Source organism: Akebia trifoliata, chromosome 3, assembly GCF_017979445.1.
Source record: "Akebia trifoliata isolate Shusen 1 chromosome 3, ASM1797944v1, whole genome shotgun sequence".
NCBI classification, from domain to species: domain Eukaryota; kingdom Viridiplantae; phylum Streptophyta; class Magnoliopsida; order Ranunculales; family Lardizabalaceae; genus Akebia; species Akebia trifoliata.
The window spans coordinates 31,237,186-31,262,044 of record NC_141377.1 but is presented as its reverse complement, the minus strand read 5'-3'; the positions used below and the strand labels follow the sequence as shown (position 1 = coordinate 31,262,044).

Sequence of the window (24,859 nt, the reverse complement as noted above, 5' to 3'; positions counted from 1 at the left end):
TAAATCACCAAAGAATTAGCTCACATCTTGGGGTGGCATTAGTAAAAGTTGGTCTGGCAATAGAAGCTCTCTCTCTATATTACTTGTGAGAGAATTTTTCAGTTGGATGATATGGCTGATGTTTATAGACTGTTATTTGCATTCCAGTAACATGGTATTACATCATATCATATACATGAATCATTGGGGGCAGCTTAATATTTGTGGTGTTTTGTGAACGAAATATGCATTTGGATCTGCTTTGTCTTGTGATACAACTACCATCCGTTTTACAGGAATTTGAATATGAAGTTTAGGAACTATCTTCCACATGATAAGCAGCTTCAGGATGGAAAGTTAGCTCCGCCTGTCCTACCAAAGTTTGAAGATCCGATTGCTGCTGCCCTTCCACCATCAGAAAAGATTGAGGTGGGAATATGCGAGCTTTATCTCATCATTTTTCTTTTCATTTTTATCCTAATTTGAGGATTGTTGCAGGATCCATTTGTAAATATTGCTCCAAAGAAACCGAACTGGGACCTCCGGAAGGTCATACAAAAGAAGCTTGACAAGCTTGAAAGACGTACTCAGAAGGCTATATTTGAACTCATGGGTAAGGACTCCTTTTTATTTATTTATATATTTAACTTCTATTTTATTTCCTTTATAATCATACTTTTATGCTCTTTAATGGCAAATATTAACTGATTGATGTTGGTGCTCATCACTAGATGTAACTTGTGTAATTTAGTAATTAAACCTTTGCAACACCTTATTCATCATCTTCATAGTCTTATCCCAAGTATTTACTCTAGATTTTTTTTTTTTTTTTTTTTTTTTTTGTGTAAAAAATATAGAAAAAACAATAATATACAGCACATATGGTATCCAATACAAAATTTGCAATTCAATATTATGCAGACTTTCGTAGGTTGAGAAGTTCTGTTGCCAGTGTCCCATGAAAAGGATAGTTGTATTGCTCTAACCATTTTTTCAGTGACTACCCATGTGTCAGTGACTAGATTTAAGCTCTCTACACGCTAGAACTATGTCCTCAGTTCCTTCAGTTTTATTCGGACGACTGAAGCTATGGAACACGTTTTATTTGGTGTTTGCTTCTCATCATGGGTAATCTTTTTAGTTCAGTATTGTCATCTCCCAATCATGGCTTTGGTTATGACTACAGTGGTAGAGACAAAAGCATATTCAACAGTAGATAAAAAAGAAATCAGTGTCCCTATTTTCTGGATTATTGAAAGGTTTAGGAAATGGCAAGAAGATGCAGTTTAAAAAGTGAGGACATATACTCCAACAACAGAACAAAGATGGAGAAATTAAACAAAAAATTGAGAAAGATAGTTTCAGTTGGCTTAAGGTGATCTCCGGAAAGGAGTAGAAATGAAGTCCAAGTATTCCTAGTCGGCCAGAATAATCTGGGGCGGATGTCGATGTCTATTTCAATGTTGGAGTATTCTCTATCTGTAGATTATATGAGAATGGTCCTCATCAGTCCAACTATGAGCTACCTATTCCTGAAGTGTAGAATTGCCTGCAAAGTCTATACGGAGGAGATCCTTTGCTTTCGTTGCAGAGGTTGATAGCATATTGTGGGAAGACTATAATCTTGCTTTGGTAACATCACCAACGCTCAGTCTAGTTTTTTCCTCACCCTATTTGGGCCCAAAATCAGAATTGTTTTTGCTCCCTAATCAGGATTGAATCCTTTCTGAATCACGTTGGGTCTTTGCCGATCAGGGTTAGTTGAATCTGAATTATCGATGGTGGCATGATAGTGTTTTGAAAGGCTTAAGCCTCGAGGTGTGAGTTGTACGCTAGGCGTAGGCTCAATGCCTCAAGATTTAAGCCTTTTAAAAAACATAAGAGGTTTAAGTCTCACCTGTATGAGACGTACATGATAAAACTCTATGCTGTTTTACTTAAAAACGTACTAAACCCTTATAAATAGAAGTTTTTTTAGGTAAAGAAATAGAAGATTTGTAGATAAACCTCAAAACTCCCTTTCAAACCTTCTTTTCTCCCTATACAAAGATTTGTTCTTTGAGGTCCCAATACTTATCCGATTTCGGTTCCATCGTTTCCTACAACTTTCTTACAAAGATTATGGTCAAATAAAATCACCAAAACAAAAATTTACTGGTTTTTTGAGGTATGTGGTTATTATATGCATTTTCTTTAATTTTTTTGCTTTAAAAAAAAAAAATCTCATCTCTCTCTTGTTTTTGTGTTTTATTCTCTTATTTTCTGTTTTATTCTTCTATTTGTAATGGTGGTTGATAGTAATGCCTATGACATAGTGGAAACATGTGAATCAATAGATTTGAAATGAATTTGTGTTCAATGGAACACACAAAACTAGTTTAAATCAATAGATACAAGTTTGGAAAGAAGGGAAAACCAGAAAAATAAATTGAAACAAGAGAAATAGTTAAATTAATTGTTATATAAAAATTTGTATTTGAAGTTCCTTATATAGAACTTCATCATAACAACTTAGAAACCTTCAAAAATATTAAAAAATAACTTTTCTAACTATCTATAACATAATAACAACTTTCAATCTTATTATAATTCAATTTGAACATTTCTAAGCACTTTTAATTATAGCCTAAAGAATATAAACGAATTTAGAAAAAAATAGAAACTTAACACGAATTAGAAACTAACAAGGAATAGTACTTCTAAAGTAACTATAAAATAGAAATCATATTAGAACTATAAAATAGAAATCCTCCTACAACTAAAAAATAGAAATAAATTCTACTAGAATTAAGAAATTACTTAAGACTTTAAGTAGAATTGTAGATATCCTACATTAGTCCTTTGTTCTTGAAGAGAACTCGTCCCCGAGTTTGGCACAAATAAGGAAACTCCATCCCGGGATAGTAAGGAAATATATCCTTCACATTAAAACGCCTATGTTTGTCGCATCATGCTTGTATTTGGCTGGTTGAGAAAGCTCTGGTTTGGCATAAGAGGGATGCAAAACAACCTTCATTTTGTTGTGCATAAAGGAGTAAGTGTTGGCTTTCCCATTGTAATTGACATCCTTGTCATAGAGCCATGGTTGACCTAAAAATATGTGGCAAGTGCATATAGGGACAATGTTGCGTAAAATATGATCCTTGTATGTTTTTATGTTGAATGCAAGGTTGCATTGTTGAGTGACTTGTTTGCGGTATCCATCATTAACCCAACCTATTGAACAAGGTCTAGGATGTGGAATTGTGGGCAGCTTAAGAGTTTCTACCGTATGCAACGAGATGATATTCTCACTACTACCACTATCAATTATCAACTGACACAACTTACCTTGAACTTCGCAAGTGGTGTGGAATAAACTATATCGTGTGGGAAAAAAGGTTGTGAATTATGCAAGAAAGATGTTCTCCATCTTCATAATCTCCATATGCCTCATAAACCTCAACTCCATTGTCATCTCCAACATTATTGTTAACCAACCAACTACTACAAAAGGCCGATCTGCTGGAGAGGTCGAGAACTATAAATATAAGAGGGTCACGGGGTTTTACTGGGTATCACAAACCCGAGAGTGGAGGAAAATATACACTCAACACCTCCTCACCCGTAAGAGTGGAAAAAATCGAACCCATGACCCATACGAACCTAACGCTCTGATACCATGTTAACCAACCAACTACTCCAAAAGACTGATCTGTTGGAGAAGGGGAGAACTATTAATATAAGAGGGTCACATCGCTTAACTGGGGTATGACTCCCCCGAGAGTGGAGGAAAATATGCACTCAACATCATCATCTCTTCTTATTTTTAGTTTAAAATCCTAAACCACAACACAAATTTAAGAGATTAAAGGACTAAGCAGAACTTTGTATGTCAAAAATAGAGAAAGAATCAAACTCAATGCAAGCATGTGTAATTAAATAAATATTTTACAATTTTTTTTATCAAACTTTACATGTGGGTGTGATCCACAAGCTCATCGACCCATACTTCGAGTGAACTTGTATTTGGTCCATCAGCTTCAATCCCATGCTTCCAAGCGGGGTCTTTTCTATTACCCCCAACTTTATTCATTTCTTTACCACTTCCTCTTGGCATTACTATCAACTACCATGTCACGCCCCGAAATCCCAACATGAATCCCTATGATTCATCAGTCAGAATCTCAAGGTGTGAGGTAACCAATCACACAACCTGCTAGAACATTCACAAGTAATAATACTTATGGAAAAGAAAATATACGCAGCAGAATTAAACATTTACTATCATCTATACAAGAGTCTAGAGTAAGCAGAACAATCGTTAAACACTGATGTCATTAAAATCTTTAATCTCATAATACTTTAGATTACAAAAATTTCTAAACTAACATGTTTCTTTTTTACAACCAAAAACCGCTAGGATCCCTTACTAATCCTCAAAGACTCGGTGGTGGCAGGCCATCAATTTGATCCTCTTCGAGAACCTCCTCAAAAGACTCCTCAAAGAACGACAATTCAATAGCTGAATAATCTGAAAGGAGAAAGATAGGATGAGTAACAGGGGAATGTTACTCAGCAGGATGAATGTCATTCTAACAGCGAGTCATACATGCACGAGTAATCATTTGAACAGTTAAATAATGCAAGTTTTTCATAATGTAACATACGATAAATGTCTAAGCATATTCAGTAAACAGTTACAATAATTTCAATCTATCATTTATATCATTTAAAGTAACCTATACATCTATCAAATGAAATCATCTATCAAACATCACAAAATAAGGAAAAGACACATAATAAGAACACGACGGTGTAGTTGATAAGAGAGCAAAGGAAAACGTCGATAGAACCGCCTCGGCTATGGCAATTTGTTGTTCTAGACTTCCAATCCGACGTGGAATCCCATTGTTATAATCTGATTTTTGTGGCCCGTCTAGCATACCACAGTTGGATGATCATTTATTCGGCTCAGACTAACCATTGACCAAGAACCTAATACTAGGTTTAACTAACGGTGAGGTCGACCGTTTGACGACTATAGACTAACAGTGATCACTAACTAGCCCAGGAGACCCCTCGCGTCGAAGTCTATCAAGAGGCAATGCATGTGAACCCCGCCTACCTTTACACTATATAGAGATCGCCTTTACACGTAACGTTCCCCAGGAAATAAGTAGGAGAAATTCCCGGATCTCATAAGCTGTAATATACTCTAAGGTATCCCATACTATCAAAGAGTATATGACATCTAGCGCTATCCTAGATTGACTTGCCGCTTCCGGATACACAGCAACGCGTCACTCTTTATGGATTTTCTACGAACATTTTCTGGTAAACAAAATAGTTTATTTTTGTATACTATATACTAATTTCTTTGTATCAAAAATACAAACAAGGTCTGGTAGTGCTCTCCAATGACAACCATCTGTCATTTCCATTTATCAATCATCCCATCCATTTATCTATCTATCACGTTTTACATGGCATGACCACTACGTAGAACTAGAGGCACTGTCACAACATCAGTCGAGAACATACGTTATTTCTACCTATCCATCAATCAATCGTCTAACTTCTTACATATCTATCAAAGTATCTTCGCCTTTAAAGTTATTTGAAATTCATAAAGCATCAACCAATTCCATTCGATGGTTTTGGTTGAGTAAAAAGGCCTAGAAAAGGTATTAAAACCGTAAGACATAAAAACTGAAAATTTGGCTTAATGTTTAAAAAAATGATTTTTCAAGGTTGTCGAAATTGAAAAGCCCTCGATAACATGAGAAACACCATAAATTTTTAATTACTTAATTCAAAGGAACGCTTCAGATATCGCATTTTGAAAATCAGGAGAAAACGTCGAATTTTATGTTTTGTTTTTGAAATCAAAAATCACATTTTGATACGATGAGATTTGGATCTTAAAACCATTCCCAACATTTTGAAATGGAGGGTAAAATCTTAATTTCATAAAAAAAAACTTAAAATAATTGGATTTTACTTCAATGTTTTTAATGAAATAAAAGTAGGAAATGGGTATACATACTATATAGAAGCAACACAAATAAAAATTGGAACTAAACTTAACATTTGGATTTTTTTTTTTTTTTTTTTTCGAATTACTGATTTCTTTCATCGAAACTTGACAAAAATTGATACAAACCTTATACTACTCATAAAATGTATAAAATACATCAAATAAATCAAATGAACTAAGATAAATAAAAAATAACCATGCAAACATGATCCAATACGTTCAAATATGTATAAATATAATGAAACAATCGATTTATCGAATATCACATGGATTTTCTATGAAATTATTGCATAACTAGAAGGTAGAAGGGAATACAACCTACTTTGGGTTATATTCGACGGTTAAATGGAGTTAAGATCGCCTCCGGCCTATCTCCAAATTTTTCCTCCGGCGAAAATCGAATTTCTTTGCATCCATGCATAGTCCTTGACAACATGCACAACTTTCCTTCTTACGGCAAAGCTTGAATTGTTTTAGTTCGGCGTAGATCTGAATTGCAAATTTTGAGGGAAAAGGGATAAGTTTTGTTTGGAGAGGAGAATAAGAAGAAATCAGATTTTTCTAATAGAATTCAAATATTTATAACTTAAGTGGGACGTAAGCGTCATTTCGGGAGTTACTTTTTCCGAATGCCGATTTGGATAATCTTATATTCTATTTCGGATTCGATACGAATCTAATGATATGATCGGATTCCTCAAATTATTTATTTAAAGTGCCATTTACCTATTTGGTAAATATTTAATGCGAAACTCAAGGATTTAGTAACTTTCTCGATCGACTTCTAATTAAGTCGTGTTTACAGGCTAAAGTATGTTTTTTGATTATTTTGAATCCAATGGCAAATTTAAATTTTGTTAAAGATAGACAGAACAAAATTTGAGTCTTTTACCTTAAGTCCCTATGTTAGAATTTCTCCAAATTTCACTATTTTATTTTTTCGAGATACTAATTTGAATTCGGGGTATTACACCATCATAAATAAGAAGAATAAAACAGAAAACAAGAGAGAAATATGAGATTTTTTAAGAAAAAAAAAACAAAAACTTGAATAAAATGCAGGTATAATCACATACCTAAAAAATCTGGTAAATCTTTGATTTGATGCTTCTATTTGACCTCGGCTTTGTAGTAAAGTTTTAGGAAATGATGGAATCGAAATCAGATGAGTATTGAGAGCTCAAAACAAATTTGTCTACGGAGAAAATAGGGTTTGAAAGAGATTTTGAGATTTCTCTACATATCTTTTGTTTCTAAACCTAATAACACTTCAATTTATGAGGATTTAATAAATAAAAAACCTTGGGAGGGGTATTTAAATAAATAAAAAATTGACCCAGGGAACTAGGTTTTGTTGTTGGTTATAAGGCGTATGCCTCATACAAGTGAGGCTTAAGCCTCATGAGTTTTTTAAAAAGCTTAAGCCTAGAGGCATTGAGCCCATGCCTCCCCTTGCGGTGTACTGTATGCCTCACACCTCGAGACTTGAGCCTTTTAAAACATTGTTCATGAGTGATGCTACATTGATACTTCCGTACTTTTTATTGTTTAATGTTTGATTATTGTTTACTCATTTTTAGTTTGTTCTTTTATATTTTATAGTTTTATATATATATGGGAAATGTTCAGTACCAAACATTTTGGCAAAACATTTTTCAAAACATGGGTTAGAAGTTTTGGAATGTGCTGATTTTTGGTGAGGATGATCTCTACGGTGAGGAGATCATCATCACCAAAAATCAGCCCATTCCAAAACTTCTAACCCCATCAAAAATGGTTTACAAAAAATGGACGGTCCACGATTTTTCAACTTGTAAACATGAGGCTAGAAGTTTTGGAATGGGCTGATTTTTGGTGAGGATGACTCCTCACCGTAGAGATCATCCTCACCAAAAATCAGCCCAGTCCAAAACTTCTAACCCATGTAGGACAAAAATGGTTGGCTAAAATGTTGGCCAAAATGTTTGGTGCTGAAAGGGACCCTATATATATATATATATTTTTTTTTTAATTTATTATAATTGTTATATGTTTTTTTAGGATTTAAAAAAAAAATTAATTGAGCCTTACGCCTTAGGAACTTTAAAACACTAGGCATGAGATGGAATAATGCGGGATGCAAATCCCTGGACTTTTCCTCTATGAGTGGGCTTTCATGGATTCAATCCTTGGATACCTTTTTTCACTTATGATTCTAGAAGTTATTTCACTAGTTTGGAGAAAGCCTGAAGCTTGGTGGAAATTGAAGAAATACCAACTCCTATAAGGCTACAACAAGAAATTGAGTGCCCTATCCTCTGTAGGGATGGCAATTTGCCCTGCCACTATAGGGTCGGGTTTTCACACCTTTAAACAATTTTGATGAAAAATCGAGTCGGATTTGGGGTTGGGACGGTTTTGACAAACGTCGCCTCGCCCCAATTTATATATATAAATGAAATTTTTTTCTTTATGTATAGAGTTTTTTTTATTTTATTTGTTTCATGTTCACAAATGAAAGATGTGTTTCATAAAGTGTTACTGGAAACATTGTTAGATTGGAATGTAGATAGAAAATTATCCACTCTAATTGTTGATAATTGTTCTACCAATGATGCTATGATTGATATTCTCGTGGAGAAGTTGGATAGTAGTTCTCTTTATTGGGTGAATTTTTTTCGCATGCGTTGTTATGCGCATGTTCTAAATTTGATTATGAAAGATTGATTAGATGTGATTTAAGAAGGTATTGAAAAAATTCATGATCATGTGGTCTATTGGATTGTAACACCTAAAAATGAATTTTTTTTTTAAGAAATGGCTCAAAAATTTCGTATTCTAAGTATCAAGAAATTAGGACTTGATTGTGCAACTAGGTGGAATTTTATGTATTTTATGTTTCAAATTACCTTAGTGCATAAAGATGTTTTTTCTAGATTGAAACAATAAAACTTTATGGAAGTGAGTTTGTAGTTGAAGTTGTAAAAGTTCAACAACTTTGTAATAATTTGATGGAAAAGTATCAAACTTAGTTTGGAGTTTGGATAAATGAGTTGGTGATGTGTTTTTCCCAATTTCATTTTCTTGTCATTCAGAATGTGAACAATCTCTTTGATTATGATTTTATTGGATCTAACAAAGAAATATAACTCTGAATGTCAAATAAGAGTTCGAACGTTATTTAGAAGATGATTTTTTGTCAAGAGACTCAAAATTAATGTATTGACTTGGTAGAAAAGAAATGGGATCAAGTATCCAACTTTGTAGGTAATTGCCAAGGATATTTTAGTTATTCTTGTAACTATTGTTGCTTCATAGTCTGCCTTTAGCACTAGTGATAGGTTGGTAAGTCCTCATCGTAATAAACTTTATTCAAAGACCATGGAGGCATTGATGCGTGCGCAAAATTTGTTGTGGGTTGATGAGATTCAACGTAACTAAAAAATAACACTTGGTTTCTTCTCTTATTATAACTTTTTAAGGCAATTCAAATATTGATCAATCTCTCTTGTTTTTTTTTTTTTTTTTTTTCTTTTTCTTTTTTGTATTCTATTCGACAACAGAATCATGTGGTTATGCCACAATATATAATGATATGGATACAGTTGAACGATGTATTGATGTGGTAAAATATGTTTATCTTTATTTAGTATTTAAAATTGGGGTCGGGGATAAAACCCTCCCCTAACATTTCAAATAAACCATTACATCTTGTACTATTCTGTCTTACTACTACAAGATCACGACCAGCAATTGATAACTCTGACGAGTTAAGGCCCCACCTAAATTGAGGTCTCAACTATTGTTTGTTTGTTGAGGAACTCCTGGAGGCATACAATCAAATGTCTGTAGGTCATCATTTATTTACTATTGTAGTTAAACATATATGAGAACTATATGACCTTATTCCCCGTCCCTATTATTTTTTAGTTATCTTGCATCTCATTAACTCACAACAAATTTTATTTACACATTAATGCCTTCATGGTCTTCAGATGAAGTTTACTAGGATGAGGACTCACCAATCTACTACTAGCGCCAAATGTAGACTATATAGGTCGATTTTGTGATAAATTGGTCTCGACCTCGATCATGATCCCATCATTAAACTCACAAAAAAATAGAAAAAAGAAAAGAACACGAGATTTTTTACGTGGTTCGGCAAACGTGCCTACGTCCACTATACTTTGAATTTGTTACATGACTTCTCTTTCTCGGTCTCCCTTCTCTCTCGTTTTACAATGACTTTAGCCATTTTTAAGTAAAAAAAATCTTAATCCTAATTATAATTAAATTGGAAATGTTCTTTTTATCTATATCAAATAAAATAATTACCTATTAGGGAAGAATCCTTCCAAATTGGGATTCTTCCCTAATTACATAGAATTCTACCCAAATCATGCCATGTATCTGCCTCGAGATATGTGTTGATGGTGTGAATGAATGGTCCAAATGAAAGTCAATTTTTGTATTCCTTCATAGAGCCCCCTCTAGAAGGTGGAGATTTATGTATCGAAATCCGCCTTCGAGAACTTTACAACTTTTGATAATCCTTCTTGAATTAGTACCATCTCTGATTTTTGAACTAGTATGGCTCTTGAACCGAACTTATATTATTTTTTGTTTAGCGCAATTAAGATCTTCCACTTGTCAAATTTCTATAATAAGTTGATGCCTCAATAATATAACCGATTATCCTACAAGTCGGGTTTGGCTCCTTGAATTAGTCAAGACTTTTATAAATGATATAAGAATTGACCAAAATCACAATTGGGCTTGGATCCTAGAACAATCCAAAACTTTGATAAATAATAAAAGAACCGAACGAAATTTCAAATTGAACTTGGATCCTAGAATGATCCAAGACTTTGATAAATAATAGAAGAATTGATTGAAATTCAAGATCAGGCTTGGATCTCAAAACGATCTAAGATTTAAATCAATAATAGAATAACCGACCGAAATCTCAGATCGGGTTTGTATCCCAAAATGATCTAAGACTTTGATAAATGATAAAATAATCGATTGAAATCCCATTTCGAGCTTGGATCCCAAAATGATCCAAGACTTTGATAAATAATAGAAGAACCCATCAAACTTCTGTATAAGGTCTGGTTCGTTCGACCAATCTTACCCTAATCTTGCCTTGTCTATTTGTTAAATAAAAGAGTAAGGTGCGGTTCATTAAACTAACCTTACCCTAACCTTGTCTTGTGGATTCGTTGAATCGACATTATCCTAACCTTGTCTTGTCGATTCGTAGAATCGAATGATAAGGTCGGTTCATTCGTTGAATTGACCTTACCCTAACCTTGTCTTGTTGATTCGTAGAATCAAAGAATTAGGTCGGTTCATTCATTGAACCGACTTTACCTTAACCTTGCCTTGTCAATTCATTGAATTGAATACTAAGGTTTGGTTCGTTGAACCAACCTTACCTTAATCTTGCCTTGTCAATTAGTAGACTCGATGAATATAGCTTGATTCGTTGAACTGGTCTTACTCTTTCCTTTGTTTTTGTATGATTTGTTGAATCGATATGAAAAACTTGAACAAGCAGAAATCACAAAGTTCATAAAATATAATTCTTTTAATAACACAGATTTATAGAATAATTTATTTTTTCCTTATAAAATTAAAAAGAGACAAAACTACACTTTTTATACCTTACTGAAAACTTATACTTAAACCGAGTCCTAAGTACAAATTAATAATTATACCTCATTGTCCAAGTTTAAATTGAACCTCTATATATAATTTAATAATTTTACCTTATAAATCAGGCTTAAATTAAGCTCCCAAATATATCGTGATAGATTAGAAATCGAGTAATGAACCAAACTGAACATCTTAACTCAACGGAGTCCCTAGCCTCCAATCTTATTTGTCAAATCGACACAATTAAAAAATTGCTCAATGTGATTTAACATAGGGAGAATTTCAATTTGGGAGGATTCTTCCCTAATAGGTAATTATTTTATTTGATCAGAGTAAAAAGGACATTTCCAATCTAATTAGAATTAAGGTTAGGGTTTTTCTATTTAAAGGGGCTAAGGCCATTGTAAAAGGAGAGGGGAAGGGAGACTGAAGAGGAGAGGTTGTCTAACAAATTCAGAGTATAGTGAAATGGCTCCCAGAACTCATGGATGTAGGCACGTTTGCCGAACCATGTAAAAAACCTTGTGTTCTTTTCGTTTTCTAATTTTTTGTGAGATTTATGATGGGATCGTGATCGAGGTTGCTTTATCACAAAACAGACCTGTACAATTGGCTCCGTTCGTGGGAACAAATTGAGAAACACTAGTAACCACGTAGAGGGTCAGATCTCATTCAAGTATGGGGGTTACTCCAAGATCAATCTTGGCAGGGTTCCGATCTGGTGTTGTCAAGGGTTAGATCGGGGTTTGATTGGATGCATTCCTTGACTACAAGGTGTGTGCGACTGATCTTCGATTTCTTGGATGCCTCAATGTACATCCTTTTGATGGGATCTTCTTAGAGGTAAGAGGGAGATGATATTATTCGTCATGTGGTGGTGATTTCAGGTCAACCATGGTGGAAACCATCAATGGCTAGGTGTTTGGCCATTTTTATGCAAACCAACCAATGGTAGTTCTAGTTGGGGTGGGCTATTGTATGCTGGATGTGGAGGTCAAGAGGATTATTAATGGCCTGTGGGTGATAGACATAACGTGTGGAGAAGTTTATAGTTGCACGTGTGTGGTATAGGCAAATTGGAAACTACTTGATGTACATGTGTGGTGTGTAATGCAGGAAGCACTGGTTTGGCAACCTTGTATAGGGTAACGTGCAAAGTAAGGATACCAGTGAGACACGTAAAAGCAAGGAAAGAAACAAAAAAAAGTTAGATTACCTTCCAAAAAAGGGTTAGTATGGGTGGTTTATTTAAATTATATTCCATATGCATCAAAGGGGGGATGTGCATGTGAACCCTTCTTTGAGTTTAAAATATATGGAAAACGAAAAAGGTAAACTGGATGTGTGCCATACACATCAAACTTGATATAAGGAGAATCTTTTTTCTGTTTCAAAAAGCAATTCAGAAAAAGTTTTAATTGTTGGACGAAGTTGGTACTTAACATGCACATCAACTTTTGATGTGTACTAAAATCATTTTATGGTAAAAGGAACCAGGAGAATAAAGAAAGGAAAAGGGTGGTGGGATACTCAACCAAGACAGTAAAGTTTTGTATTAGCAATCACTATTTGGCAAGCAGGTGCTGTAATGTATATATGACAGCATGGTGCTCTGAGGATCATCTCGACCTTGGACTTTGGATGGAGGAGCACAATGTCTCTACTTGGTCAGGCGTATGGTGACGGTAGGTTTATGTAGTGGGAGTACTTACATCCCCAACACATAATTTGTCGAGGATTGCAATGAAAATCGTCAACTCGAACCGGTTTGAGAGATTCAGAAGTCCCAAGGAAGATCATGAATTCGGCCATGTTCATAATAGTTGGTTCCATGTGACCTGAATTTGTTAATTTGTTGGCCGACAAAAAAGTAACGTGGAGGCTAAGTGCAATCCCAACTTAAACAAGTCAAATTTATTTATTAGAAGTTCGATCGGGTAAAATGGTATAATTGGGAGGGCTTAACCAAGCTCAACTTGCAGAACTAAATAGGGAAATGCCAAATCAATCAAAAAACTTTTACTACACAATAAGGTGTATTTTTATTTTTATTATAAAAAAAACAAGGTCGAGTCACAAGATTCCGTCGTAACAAGTTTATTACTCAAAATTTTGATCAAGTAGTGAACTTTGTAGAGCCAATTAAATTGCTCAAGGGTTAAATCACGCCGAGCCAATTTTTTTGTTGGGTTGGCTTGACAAATAAGGTTGGGGGCTGATTTTCATGTCCAACTCGATCGAATTTATAGGGACTTCGTTGAGTTGAAAGGTTCGGTTCATTACTCAATTTCTAATTCATCTCGTTATATTTGGGGGCTCAGTTTAAGCCCAGACTGTGAGGTATAATAATTAATTTGTACTTGAGGGCTCGGTCTAAGTATAAGTTTTCAATAAGGTATAAAAGTTTATTTTGGTCTCTTTTGCAATTTTATAAGGAAAAAAAAAAAGATTATTCTATAAATTTGTGTTATTAAAAGAATAATATTTGATGAACTTTGTGATCAAGTTTTTTAAGTCGATTCAACAAATCGAAAAAAGCAGAGGAAAGAGTAAGGCCTGTTCATTGAATCAAGCTATATTATTTGATTCTACGAATCAACAAGTAAGATTAGGGTAAAGTCGGTTCAACAAACCAAACCTTATTCTATGAGTCGGCAAGGCAAGGTTAAGGTAAGATTGGTTTAATGAACTAGATTTTATGCACCGGTTTGATGAGTTATGCTATTATTTATCAAAGTCTTTAATCATTTTGGGATTCAAGCCAGATCGGTTATTTTATCATTTATCAAAGTTTTGGATCATTCTAGGATTTCGGTCAATTATTCTATTATTTATCAAAATCTTTAATCGTTTTGGGATCCAGGCCTCACCTTGGATTTTGGTTGGTTCTTTTGTTATTTATTTAAGTCTTAAATCGTTTTGGGATCTAAGTCCAATTTGGAATTTCGGTCGGTTCTTCTATTATTTATTCAAGTCTTTGGATTGTTCTGGGATCTAAGCCCAGTCTGTGATTTCGATCAATTTTTTATCATTTATCAAAGTCTTAGCTCATTCAGGGAGCCAAGCCAGACTTGCAGGATAGTCGGTTATATTATTGAGACATCAACTTATTATACAAGTTCAACTAAGTGGAAAATCCTAATTGTGCTAAACAGGGAAGGATATAAGCTCAAGAGCCACACTAGTTTATAAATCAAGGATGATGCTCATCCATTGAGGATTGTCAAAAATTGTAACGTTTTTTAAGGCAAATTTCGATACATCAATCTTCACCTTCGAGAGGGGTCTCTGTAGAGGGATATAAAAATTGGCTTGCATCTGGACTATTCATTCACACCATCAACACATAGCTTTAGGCAGATACGTGATAAGATTTTGGTAGAATCCCAATTTTTGAGGATTCTTTCCTAATTGGTAATTATTTTATTTGATAAGGGTAAAAAAAATATTTTCAATTTAATTAGAATTAGGGTTAGGATTTTTCTATTTAAAAAGGGTTAAGGCCATTGTAAAAGGAGAGGGGGGAAGGGAGGCCGAAGAGGAGAGGGCATGTAACAAATTCAGAGTATATTTGTAAGCACGTTTGCCAAACCACGTAAAAAACCCCGTGTTCTTTTCTTTTTTCAATTTTTTGTGAGTTTAATGATGGGATTGTGATCAAGGTCAATTTATCACAAAATCGACCTCTACATAGACTATAAAGCAACAATAGATACATGAATAATTAAAATATCCTTGGTAATTGCTAGTAAGGTTGGATACTTGAACTCATTTGTTTTTCATCAAGTCAATACATCAAACTTTGAATTTCTTAGCAAGAAATCATCTTCTAAATAACGTTGCAACTCTGATTTGACATTTAGAATTGTATTTCTTTGTTAGATACTAGTAAACAAATTATAGTCAGAGTGATTGTTCTCATTCCTCATATCAGTTAACTTTAAATGACAAGAAGATGAAGTTGGGAAAAACACATCACCAACTCATTTCTCCAAACTAAGTTTGATACTATTCCATCAAATCATAACAAAGTTGCCGAACTTTAGCAACTTCAACTACAAACTCACTTCCATAAAGTTTTGAAAAATAAAATTGTATAAACTCCAGTTTGTATCTTGGATCCAACACAACAACAACTCTCATGACACTATGAATCACTGACCAATACTTATCATATTTTCTCACCATGGTTAAAGTCATTGTTTTAACCATTTCATTTGAACACGTGAGACAACGTCATTCTAATATCACAAATATGTGGAAACTAGTGATTAGAAGTGGGATATTTCGTTCTAGAAAATAACAATGTGACATTATCAAAATAATTTTAATCTCTCAAATTCTCAGTCTGTCTAAGTTGGCAAAATCCTATATTGTGACTCATGTTGTTTCAATTTAGAAAAAAACATCTTTGTACACTAAATTAGTTTCAAGTATCAAATACGTAAAATTCCACCTAGTTGTACAATCAACTCCTAATTTCTTGGTACTTGGAATATGCAATTGGTGTGCCGCTTCTTCAAATTTCTCTTCCCTTTTAGGTGTTGTAGTCTCATAGACCACAATCACAAATCTTCTCAATACCTTCTTTAATCACATCCAATCCATTTTTAACAATCAAGTTTAGAATATACACGTGAACAAATTTTCTACTCAAGACAAGAGAATTACTATCCAACTTCTCCACAAGAATATTAATAATAGCATCACTAGTAGAATAATTATTAACTGTCAAAGTAAATATTTTTCTATCTACATTCCAATCCAACAATGTTTTCAGCAACACATCACAAAGTACATCTTTCTTGTGTGGACATGACACATAAACAAACCTAAAATAAAGCAAAGAAATAATTATGAAAAAGAAACATGGCACATAAATAAACCTTAAAAAAAACTTTATACTCGATGAAAAAAAAAATTTCAATGTTTGAGTTTTTAGTTATAAAAGAAATACCTCAAAATGTGACTCTGCATTAGCCATGAATCATTAATAAAATGTGTCATGACTGCCATGAACCCTCTCTTTTGATTCCAAATGTCAGTTGTGATTGCAACTCTACTTTCATTTTTCTCCACCAATCTCATTTTCTCCCTCTCATAATCATGTATCTTTAAGATATCATTCTTGATTATATTTTGGGAGACGATCTTAAACAATGGTCGAAGTGCGCTTGAACATCTACTAAACCCACATGCTCCACAATGGAAAGAGGGTACTATCATGTTTGCAAGTGCTCTTCTACATGTTTTTGGGTCAAATGTGTAATTACTTATGTTAACTTTCTCATCCTCCTTGTTGACGTTGGTTTGCAAAATCTTGTCTTATATCAACTCCTCTACGCATAGGACACCATTCTAAGTAGTCATGAAAATGCCTAGTTCCATTTTTCGATTCACCGCCTAGTGCTTTCCGACAATAATTACAAATTGCCTTAGTCACTCCATTGATTGTTTTCTTCTCAAAATGGTTCCATACAAAATTAGTCAATTTTGTTTTTCTTGTATTAGAAATGGATCCACCTTCATCATCATCTAGATCAATTTGATTTGGGGGCAGAGTTGGAAAATGATCAAACTGGTGCTAATGGTTGAGAGCTCTCAACTAGTTATGATGCTTGTGAGCTACCAATTGGGGTTGGTTGAGAGTTAACTTCATGCCCTGTAATTTTCAACTAAAATAAAATAAAGATAATAATTTATAAGGTGCTAGAATGAAAAAGAAAATTTGTATTTTTTTATCTATAGAACAAGCAAAATGCAACAAATAAAGAAATAACAGATGATCAAACATAGCAACACAACTTATAAAAAAAAACATAACACCCCCCACCAAGCTTGCTCTATTATAAACCACATAACAGTTTCCAAGTTTGATTTCATCTTCATTAAGAAAATTGTTAGATTTCATAACAAGAAAATCACGATTGGTTAAAAAAATTCAACACTTTGTTGCCTTTTCCTCCGACTTGCAATTTATTAAAAGAGAATCAAAAACGCCAAATTTCTAGATGATCCCTCATTACTGAATCCAAGAGATTGGGGAAAATTAAAAAAATCATACCGTCTCAGAAACATCAAATTCCCAGATGGTCGAACATCACCATGCACATCAATAAATAGACCTACTAAAGAAAATGCAATAAAACATGTTATCCAAACTCCACTCTTAGGAAATTTATCAAACAATATATGTGCATTTCGTTTGCATACACAAACCCTAAAAAGACAGATCAAAAATATTATATCAAATGTTTCATGAAAAATAAAATTACAAGTTAATAAGACCTCACCTGGAAATTATGGCTTCAATGGACCTAAAAAAGGGCTTCAATCAAACTGGAAAGGGGTTTCAATAGAGATTAATGCAAAGAGGAGAAGGAAGAAGTTCCCAAGTCTTTTGAGAATCTAAATCTCATGTAAATGGTAATATTGTCTTTGATAAAATGACAAGCATGGTAACAATTTTTCTATGTAAAGATTTCAAAATCAAGAAGGGAGTGTGGCTTTGTTGTTAAGCAAGGAGAAGGCAATCGGAGAGTTGCGGTGTACATAGAACATAAATAAAAAATATAGATTTACTTCAAGGGACCTTACTTTGTGAAGTTTGTTGCCCACCAAACCTTACTTTTTTAAGTTTGTTACCCAACAAACCTTGGACCAGGGATCCACATCATAAAATTCAAATGGATGTTGTTAATTTGTTACTTAACATACCGAGAAATCGGCCGATCCCCTTTTGATTTGAGAATATGTGGTTAGAGTATCAAGGTTTTGGGGAGATGATAAATGCTTGGTGGAATGAACTTTCTTTCTATGGCAGGCCAGGAAAAATGCTTAGGCTCAAACTGAAGGCTATCAAAGAGAAGTTGAACATCTGGAACAAGGAAATCTTTAGGTCTGTAAATGACAGAAAGAATACCAAGCTGTTGGAGCTACAAGATCTTGAAGGTAAAGAGGAGAGAGGGATTTTGGGTGTTGAGGAGAGGTTAAGACGGGTGAATCTTAAAGTCGAGTTTCAAAAATTAGCTACAATGGAGGAAATCTGTTGGAAATAAAAGTTGAGAGTGCGGAGGCTCATGGAGGGAGACAGAAACACTTCTTTCTTCCATCGTATGGCGAATTTTCATAGTCAGGTAAACTTCATTTCGAAACTTAAAGTAAATGAGTCGTGGAAGGTAAGGGAGGATGAAGTTTGTAAGGGAGTGATTCAATTCAATTCAATAGCGATCTTTATACGGAAGAGTATGTGGACAGGCCTACTTTAAACTCTTTACATTTTGATAGCATTACCCCAGAGCAACAGAGATGGCTCGAAAAATCGTTTGTTGTAGACGAAGTATGGCGAGTGGTGTGTGGTTTGGCTAGCGACAAAGCCCTGAGGCCGGATGGTTTCTCACTAGGGTTCTTCAAAGCTTGTTGGGAGATGGTGAAGGAAGATGTAATGGCGGCTATTGAGGATTTCTACAGGAAAGGTTTCTTAGATCTGGGTTCTAACTGTACTTTCCTAGCTTTGATTTCTAAGGTGTCGGGAACAGAAGATATCACGGACCTTAGACCGATTAGCCTGGTGTGTTCAGTTTACAAAATCATCTCTAAGCTCTTAGCCTCTAGATTCAAGACGGTGTTAAACAACATCATTGGTCCGGCCCAAGGAGCATTTGTGGCAGGAAGACAAATTTTGGACGGGGTTCTCATAGCTAATGAATGTATTGACTCGCGTAGAAAAGCGAGAAGTCCAGGACTAATCTACAAAGTCGATTTTGTCAAAGCCTATGATCATGTGAACTGGAATTTGGTAAAATACCTGTTGAGGAGGATGGGTTTCGGTGATAAGTGGGTCAGGTGGGTCATGAAGTGCATCTCGACTTCCACGTTCTCGGTCTTGGTCAATGGATCAACAACTGGTTATTTTAGAAGCTCGAGGGGTCTTCGCCAGGGAGACTTGCTATCGCCTTTTTTGTTTGTGGTTGTCATGGAGGTCTTGGGAAGAATGCTATCCAAGGGAGTGGTTGAAGGGGAACTCACTAGTTTTTCCACAAGTGTGGGCAGGCATGTGGTGTCCCATCTACAGACGACACCTTAATCTTTTTGGATTACTCACCGAGATAGTTGAGCTTTTTAAGCTGTATTCTTGGGTGTTTTGAGGCAATATCCGGTATCCCGATAAATTTTCGCAAGAGCAAGTTGTTTGCGGTAGGTGAGGTGGTAGGGTTGGAAGTGGCGGCAGCCTTGATTGGGTTCCAAACAGGGACCCTTCCATCCACATACTTGGGTCTTCCTTTGGGGATGGGTTATACTAGCAAAGACATTTGGGAGCCGGTGTTAGAAAGGATGAGAAAGAGACTTAGCAGGTGGAAAGTTAAGTTACTATCTAAAAGAGGGAAGATTACCCTTATCAAAAGTGCACTGGCTGGCATTCCCATTTATTTTTTTTTTCTTTATTTTCCTTGCCAAGGACTGTAGAAGTGCAACTAGAAAGAATCTGCCGAGACTTCTTGTGGCATGGCAAATACGGCGTGAGAAAACATCATTGGGTGAGTTGGAGCAAGGATTGTTTACCCAAGAGGAATGGGGGACTGGGATTTCATAACTTTGGTTCTATGAATTCGGCATTGTTGAGGAAATGGCTCTGGAGGTTTGGGGAGGAAAGGGAAAGTCTGTAGAGGAAAGTAATTGTTGACAAATATGGAGTCAAAGAAAATGGTTGGGAGAGTGGTCCGGCGAAAGGTGCGTTGGGGCGCGGAGTGTGGAAAGGCATCCTTAGAAGATTAACGGTATTTAAAAGCAGAGTAAAATATAAAGTTGGGAATGGGATCAAGGTGAGGTTCTGGGAAGACTGGTGGTGTGGGAACGGTCCTCTCAAGGACTCTTTTCCGGATCTTTTTGACTTATCCTTGAAAAAGAATAAAGTTGTATCTGCATTCAAGAGTTTCGAAAAACGACACGCTTAACTGGGACTTTGGGTTTAGAAGAACTTTCAATGACTGGGAGGTGGATAGAATAGGGAGACTGATTCTTAGGGTGGAGAACAACTATGTGCAGAATTCCTCAGAAGACAAGAGATTGTGGGTTGGAACTCAGGATGGGAAATTCATGGTTAAATCCATGTATGACAGCATTGCTCCAAGTAGTACAGCGGTTTTCCCTCATGCTTTTGTTTGGGGTGGTAAGATACCTCCCAAGATATCGGTCTTCATCTGGTTGGCGACTGCAGGGAGACTCGCAACATTAAACCAGTTGAATCAGAAGAGGTTTTATTTCACCAAACCAATGCTGTAAGTGCAGAATCCAGGCGGAATCGATGGATCACTTATTCATTCATTGTCGGGTGGCAGATCACATGTGGTCATACTTCTTATCTTTATTCAGGGTAGTGGGTTGCTTCCCTCACTCAATCAACTCGGTTTTGGAATCGTGGTTGGCGTGGGGAGCTTCATTCTCGGCTTCGAAACGGACTTTATGGTTCTTGACTCCATTTGCTATTTGTTGGGGTATCTGGATAGAGTGTAATCGGTGCATCTTTGAGGGGAAAAGTTCTTCAATGAAAAGATTAGTTCTTTCTATTTTGGAGCTCTTGTACTCTTGAAGCAAATTACATAAGGAATTTAAGGGAGTATTCTTTGAAGATTTTCTCGTGAGATGGGATAGGGTTTGTTCGTTGTCATGAGAGTATTTTGTCATCCGCGTGTTTTTCTTTCCTTGTTGTTTCTCTTTGCTCTTGGGTTGGTCACCTCGACCCCCTCGTTCTCTTTTATCAATAAATTTATCTTTATCGATCAAAAAAAAAATTGTTACTTAACAAACCTTGGAGTGGATCCTAAATGCATCAATTTGTGGCATCCAAAAACATGATCTAATGTCGTGGGGGTTATAAAAGACAATTCTAAGAATTAAAAATAGAAAAAAAAAAAAAATTATGGTTGAATAGCCATCCATTTTCAACACCTTCGATCAAGCTCAAAAAGGATTTGTTTTTGATATTTTCTTCTTTTGAATCTGCGTTTTTCCATGAAATCTAAAAGGTTGTGGTGTTGAATTGCCAATTTGATAATCTATATGGGTCCAACGACTCTTACCAAGTTAGTCATGCTTGCTTGATTCATAAAGTAAGGTTTGTTCAGTAACAAAGTTGATGAAGTAAGGGAGTTTTTGTAATAAAATTTCAATAGCTAGGTTTGCCCTATAAATCTCTTGGAAAAAAATAGAGTTGATATTGGCACCCCGACTTTTACTTATTACTCCCTAGTTAAAAAAATGACTGAGATAAGTAAAAAATGGAGTGCCAATATGAACTCTCTCTCTCTCTCTCTATGAGTGGTATATATATATAAATTGGGGTAGGGTATATCAAAACTGTCCCCGCCTCAAATCTGACTCGGTTTTTCATTTTTAAGACCAAAACCGTTTAAAGGTGTAAAAACAGCAGATCGGAGCATCGGTGGGGAAGGGAAAAATTGCCATCGCTACTAGCCATAACTTTGCATAACCTTGGGGTTGATAAGTCTCAATAAGAACCTTGGGCCAACCTAGTCTCTAAAAGATTTTGAGACTAGCTAATCAATGGCGTCCGCCACTTCGGGAGTGGCCAATTGCTTTACCTACCATTTTCAAGCACTTCAACTTCAACCTTGTTAGCATCACCAAGCATTTATTAAACCCTAACACAAACTATATGTAGTGCAAGCAGAATCAATGTTGGGAGCTAAAGCCTCACACATAGCTAAGAATGCTAAGTTTTTATCTCTAGTTTTAAGAAGTTGATGTTTCTCTTTTTGTCTAACACAAATGCCGTGAATGCCTTCACTCCATCCAACTCTTTTTTTCTTTTCTTTTTTTGGTTACTGTGAAACTTCGGGTGAAACTAATCCCACAATCACACACACCTTCCCCTCGAAAAGTCCTCCGTGCAACTGGTTGAGTCAAGGGTCAACTGGACCATGGAGGGTGGCCCACCTTCTTTGTTCTCTATTCTTATAATAGCAAAATCTTAACTAAAAATGGTCAAGTACTTGATCATTTTAGGTGCCAAGGGATTTTGGGCCATGAATTCAACATTATTAACCAAATGACTCTAGAGGTTTGGGGTGGATCAAGTAAGCCTTTGGAGGAGGATAGTCAAGGCAAAGTACAACGAGAGGGTCCTCCTATGGTTGTAGCATTTGGAAATGCATTGTCAGGGTATTACTAGACTTTCAAATGAGGATTTCATTTAGGGTTGCTAGAGGTAACAAGGTCAATTTCTGGGAGGATCAGTGATGTGTTGCTTCACCCTATCTCAGAAACTCCCATATATACATACGATTTCCTCCCAGAAAAGAAAAAAAAACTACTATTGGAAGCCTTCACGAGTCGTAGTCGTAGTCGTAGTGGGATTTTGGCTTTATGACGGATTTTAATGATTGTTAGAAGATGACCAAAGGGAATGGACAAGTAGCTGGGAGAGGTTTTTCATGGTTGAATCTTTCTATATGTTCTTAGTGCACAACTCTCTTGTGGAGTTTCCCCCACCTCCATTTGGGCCCCAAATTATCATCGAAGGTATCTTTCTTCATTTGGTTGGCCACTTTGGATAAAATTCTCACTTAAAACCATTTAATCAATTAGGGATTCGTTGTGCCCAATTTATGTATTCTTTGTAAAACTAATGGGGGATCGGTAGGTCATTGTTGATCCATTGTTCACTAGTTAGGGAGATTTGGTGTCATTTTCTCCCGTTTTCCATACCTATAAGTTATTTTCCTAGTTCATTATGTTATTATTTCAAAGTTGGCATATCGAGGCCTTCTCACATAAAGAGAATCTTGTTGGTCCTAACATATTTTACAGTTTGTTGAGGAATTTTGAAGAAAATGAACAAAAATTGATCTTTGAAGTAAAGGAACAATCACTTTATTAAGTAATCATCAAAATATTATGGCTATTGTCTTCTTTCTTGTTTTTCAAATATAAGTTATTTGATGCGTTTAAAAGTATATTTTATGAGGATTTAGTGTTTAAATGGGACCTTACACACTTGGTTCCAGGCTAGACTCAGTTGCTTCCATTTGAACCTAGGCAAGTCTTCTCGATCTCCTTATTCTTCTTTAAAAAATGCTCGTCTAAGTTAAAATTTATTAAAAAAACAGAATTATCTAATTCCTGTCAGCAGCATCTAGTATGTCTATATTAAAGAAGGAAAAACTCTATTGTCTATTACCCATTTTACTTTGAGGTACTCCCAATTATTAAATTTTACTGTTATACCAAAGGTTATGGGAATTTGCCAAATATCTGTCAATATCTTGCATTTAGAAGAATTCATTTTTTATGATTAATTGTATGAATCATCTGAAATACACATAACTCGGGTTACAAATTGGCTGTTATTACTTGCAGAGGAACAAGAAAAGCAGAACCAAGCCTTGGCAGATGAAAATGGTGAAACTGCTTCTGATGATTAGAACAAAACTTCCATTAATTGAATCAATCATTCAGTGAGCACCATCATCATCAGGTGAGATTAAGGCTTTTTAGTATCTCAAATCAATGCCTTCTTGGATTATGGAACTTTCATCTTAGAGAAACCAAACTGAACAAAGGAAACAAATCAATTACAACAAATGGAAGGGATGAAGGGAAACTCACAAGTTATTTAAATGACTTGCAAAAGGGGATTCTTGCAGACATTAGAACCAAAATCTATTGTCCCTTGTTAGTCAAACCTGAATGGCACATTTACTTACTGGATTAGGTTCTTACTTTGTTAATTTTGAGAGAAAATTGGTGCAATGTTAGAAAGATTAGTTTATCTATCTTATAAATAGTAGAAATGGGATTTTAAAAAAAGGTGAAATGTTGGTTTCATAAAATCAGAGGCACAAATGTACATCCCTCATACCAGTATACCACTATATTATTATTGATGCTCGTCAAGTTTTCTTACACTTTGCAGCTCATGTGGTAGGCCCATAGGGCACCGTGTGATCATAGTAACTAAGTTCAGACTTAAGAGAATCTACCATGATTTTAGATTTTTAATATGCAGAAGAGACATTCTTGATGGATAGACAATTTTTTTTTGTGTACAGTACCATTAAATAGTACAATTATCATGTACAGAAAAATTGTACATATCTCATTTTGCATTTTAAAAATAAGTAATTTTTTTTTATCGATAAGCAGGGGGACTATAAAGGGCCCCACCCTTTCCAATAAAAAGCTAAAGTCACAAAAAAGTACAAT

At 35.2% G+C, this 24,859-nt stretch overlaps 1 protein-coding gene across 2 annotated transcripts in view; it reads left to right on the top strand.

Annotated features, from left to right (window-relative positions):
* The window catches only part of LOC147406371 (Cwf18 pre-mRNA splicing factor), a 36,076-nt gene extending 11,611 nt beyond the window's left edge, over positions 1-24,465 (top strand). For both annotated transcript variants that reach the window (XM_086434374.1, XM_086434375.1), the window contains 3 exons: positions 276-408; positions 478-592; positions 24,014-24,465. In XM_086434374.1, the coding sequence (XP_086290500.1) occupies positions 276-408; positions 478-592; positions 24,014-24,078 (313 nt within the window). In that variant the 3' untranslated portion in view covers positions 24,079-24,465. The remainder of the gene's footprint in view (positions 1-275; positions 409-477; positions 593-24,013) is intronic.
* The last annotated feature ends 394 nt before the right edge of the window (positions 24,466-24,859 follow it).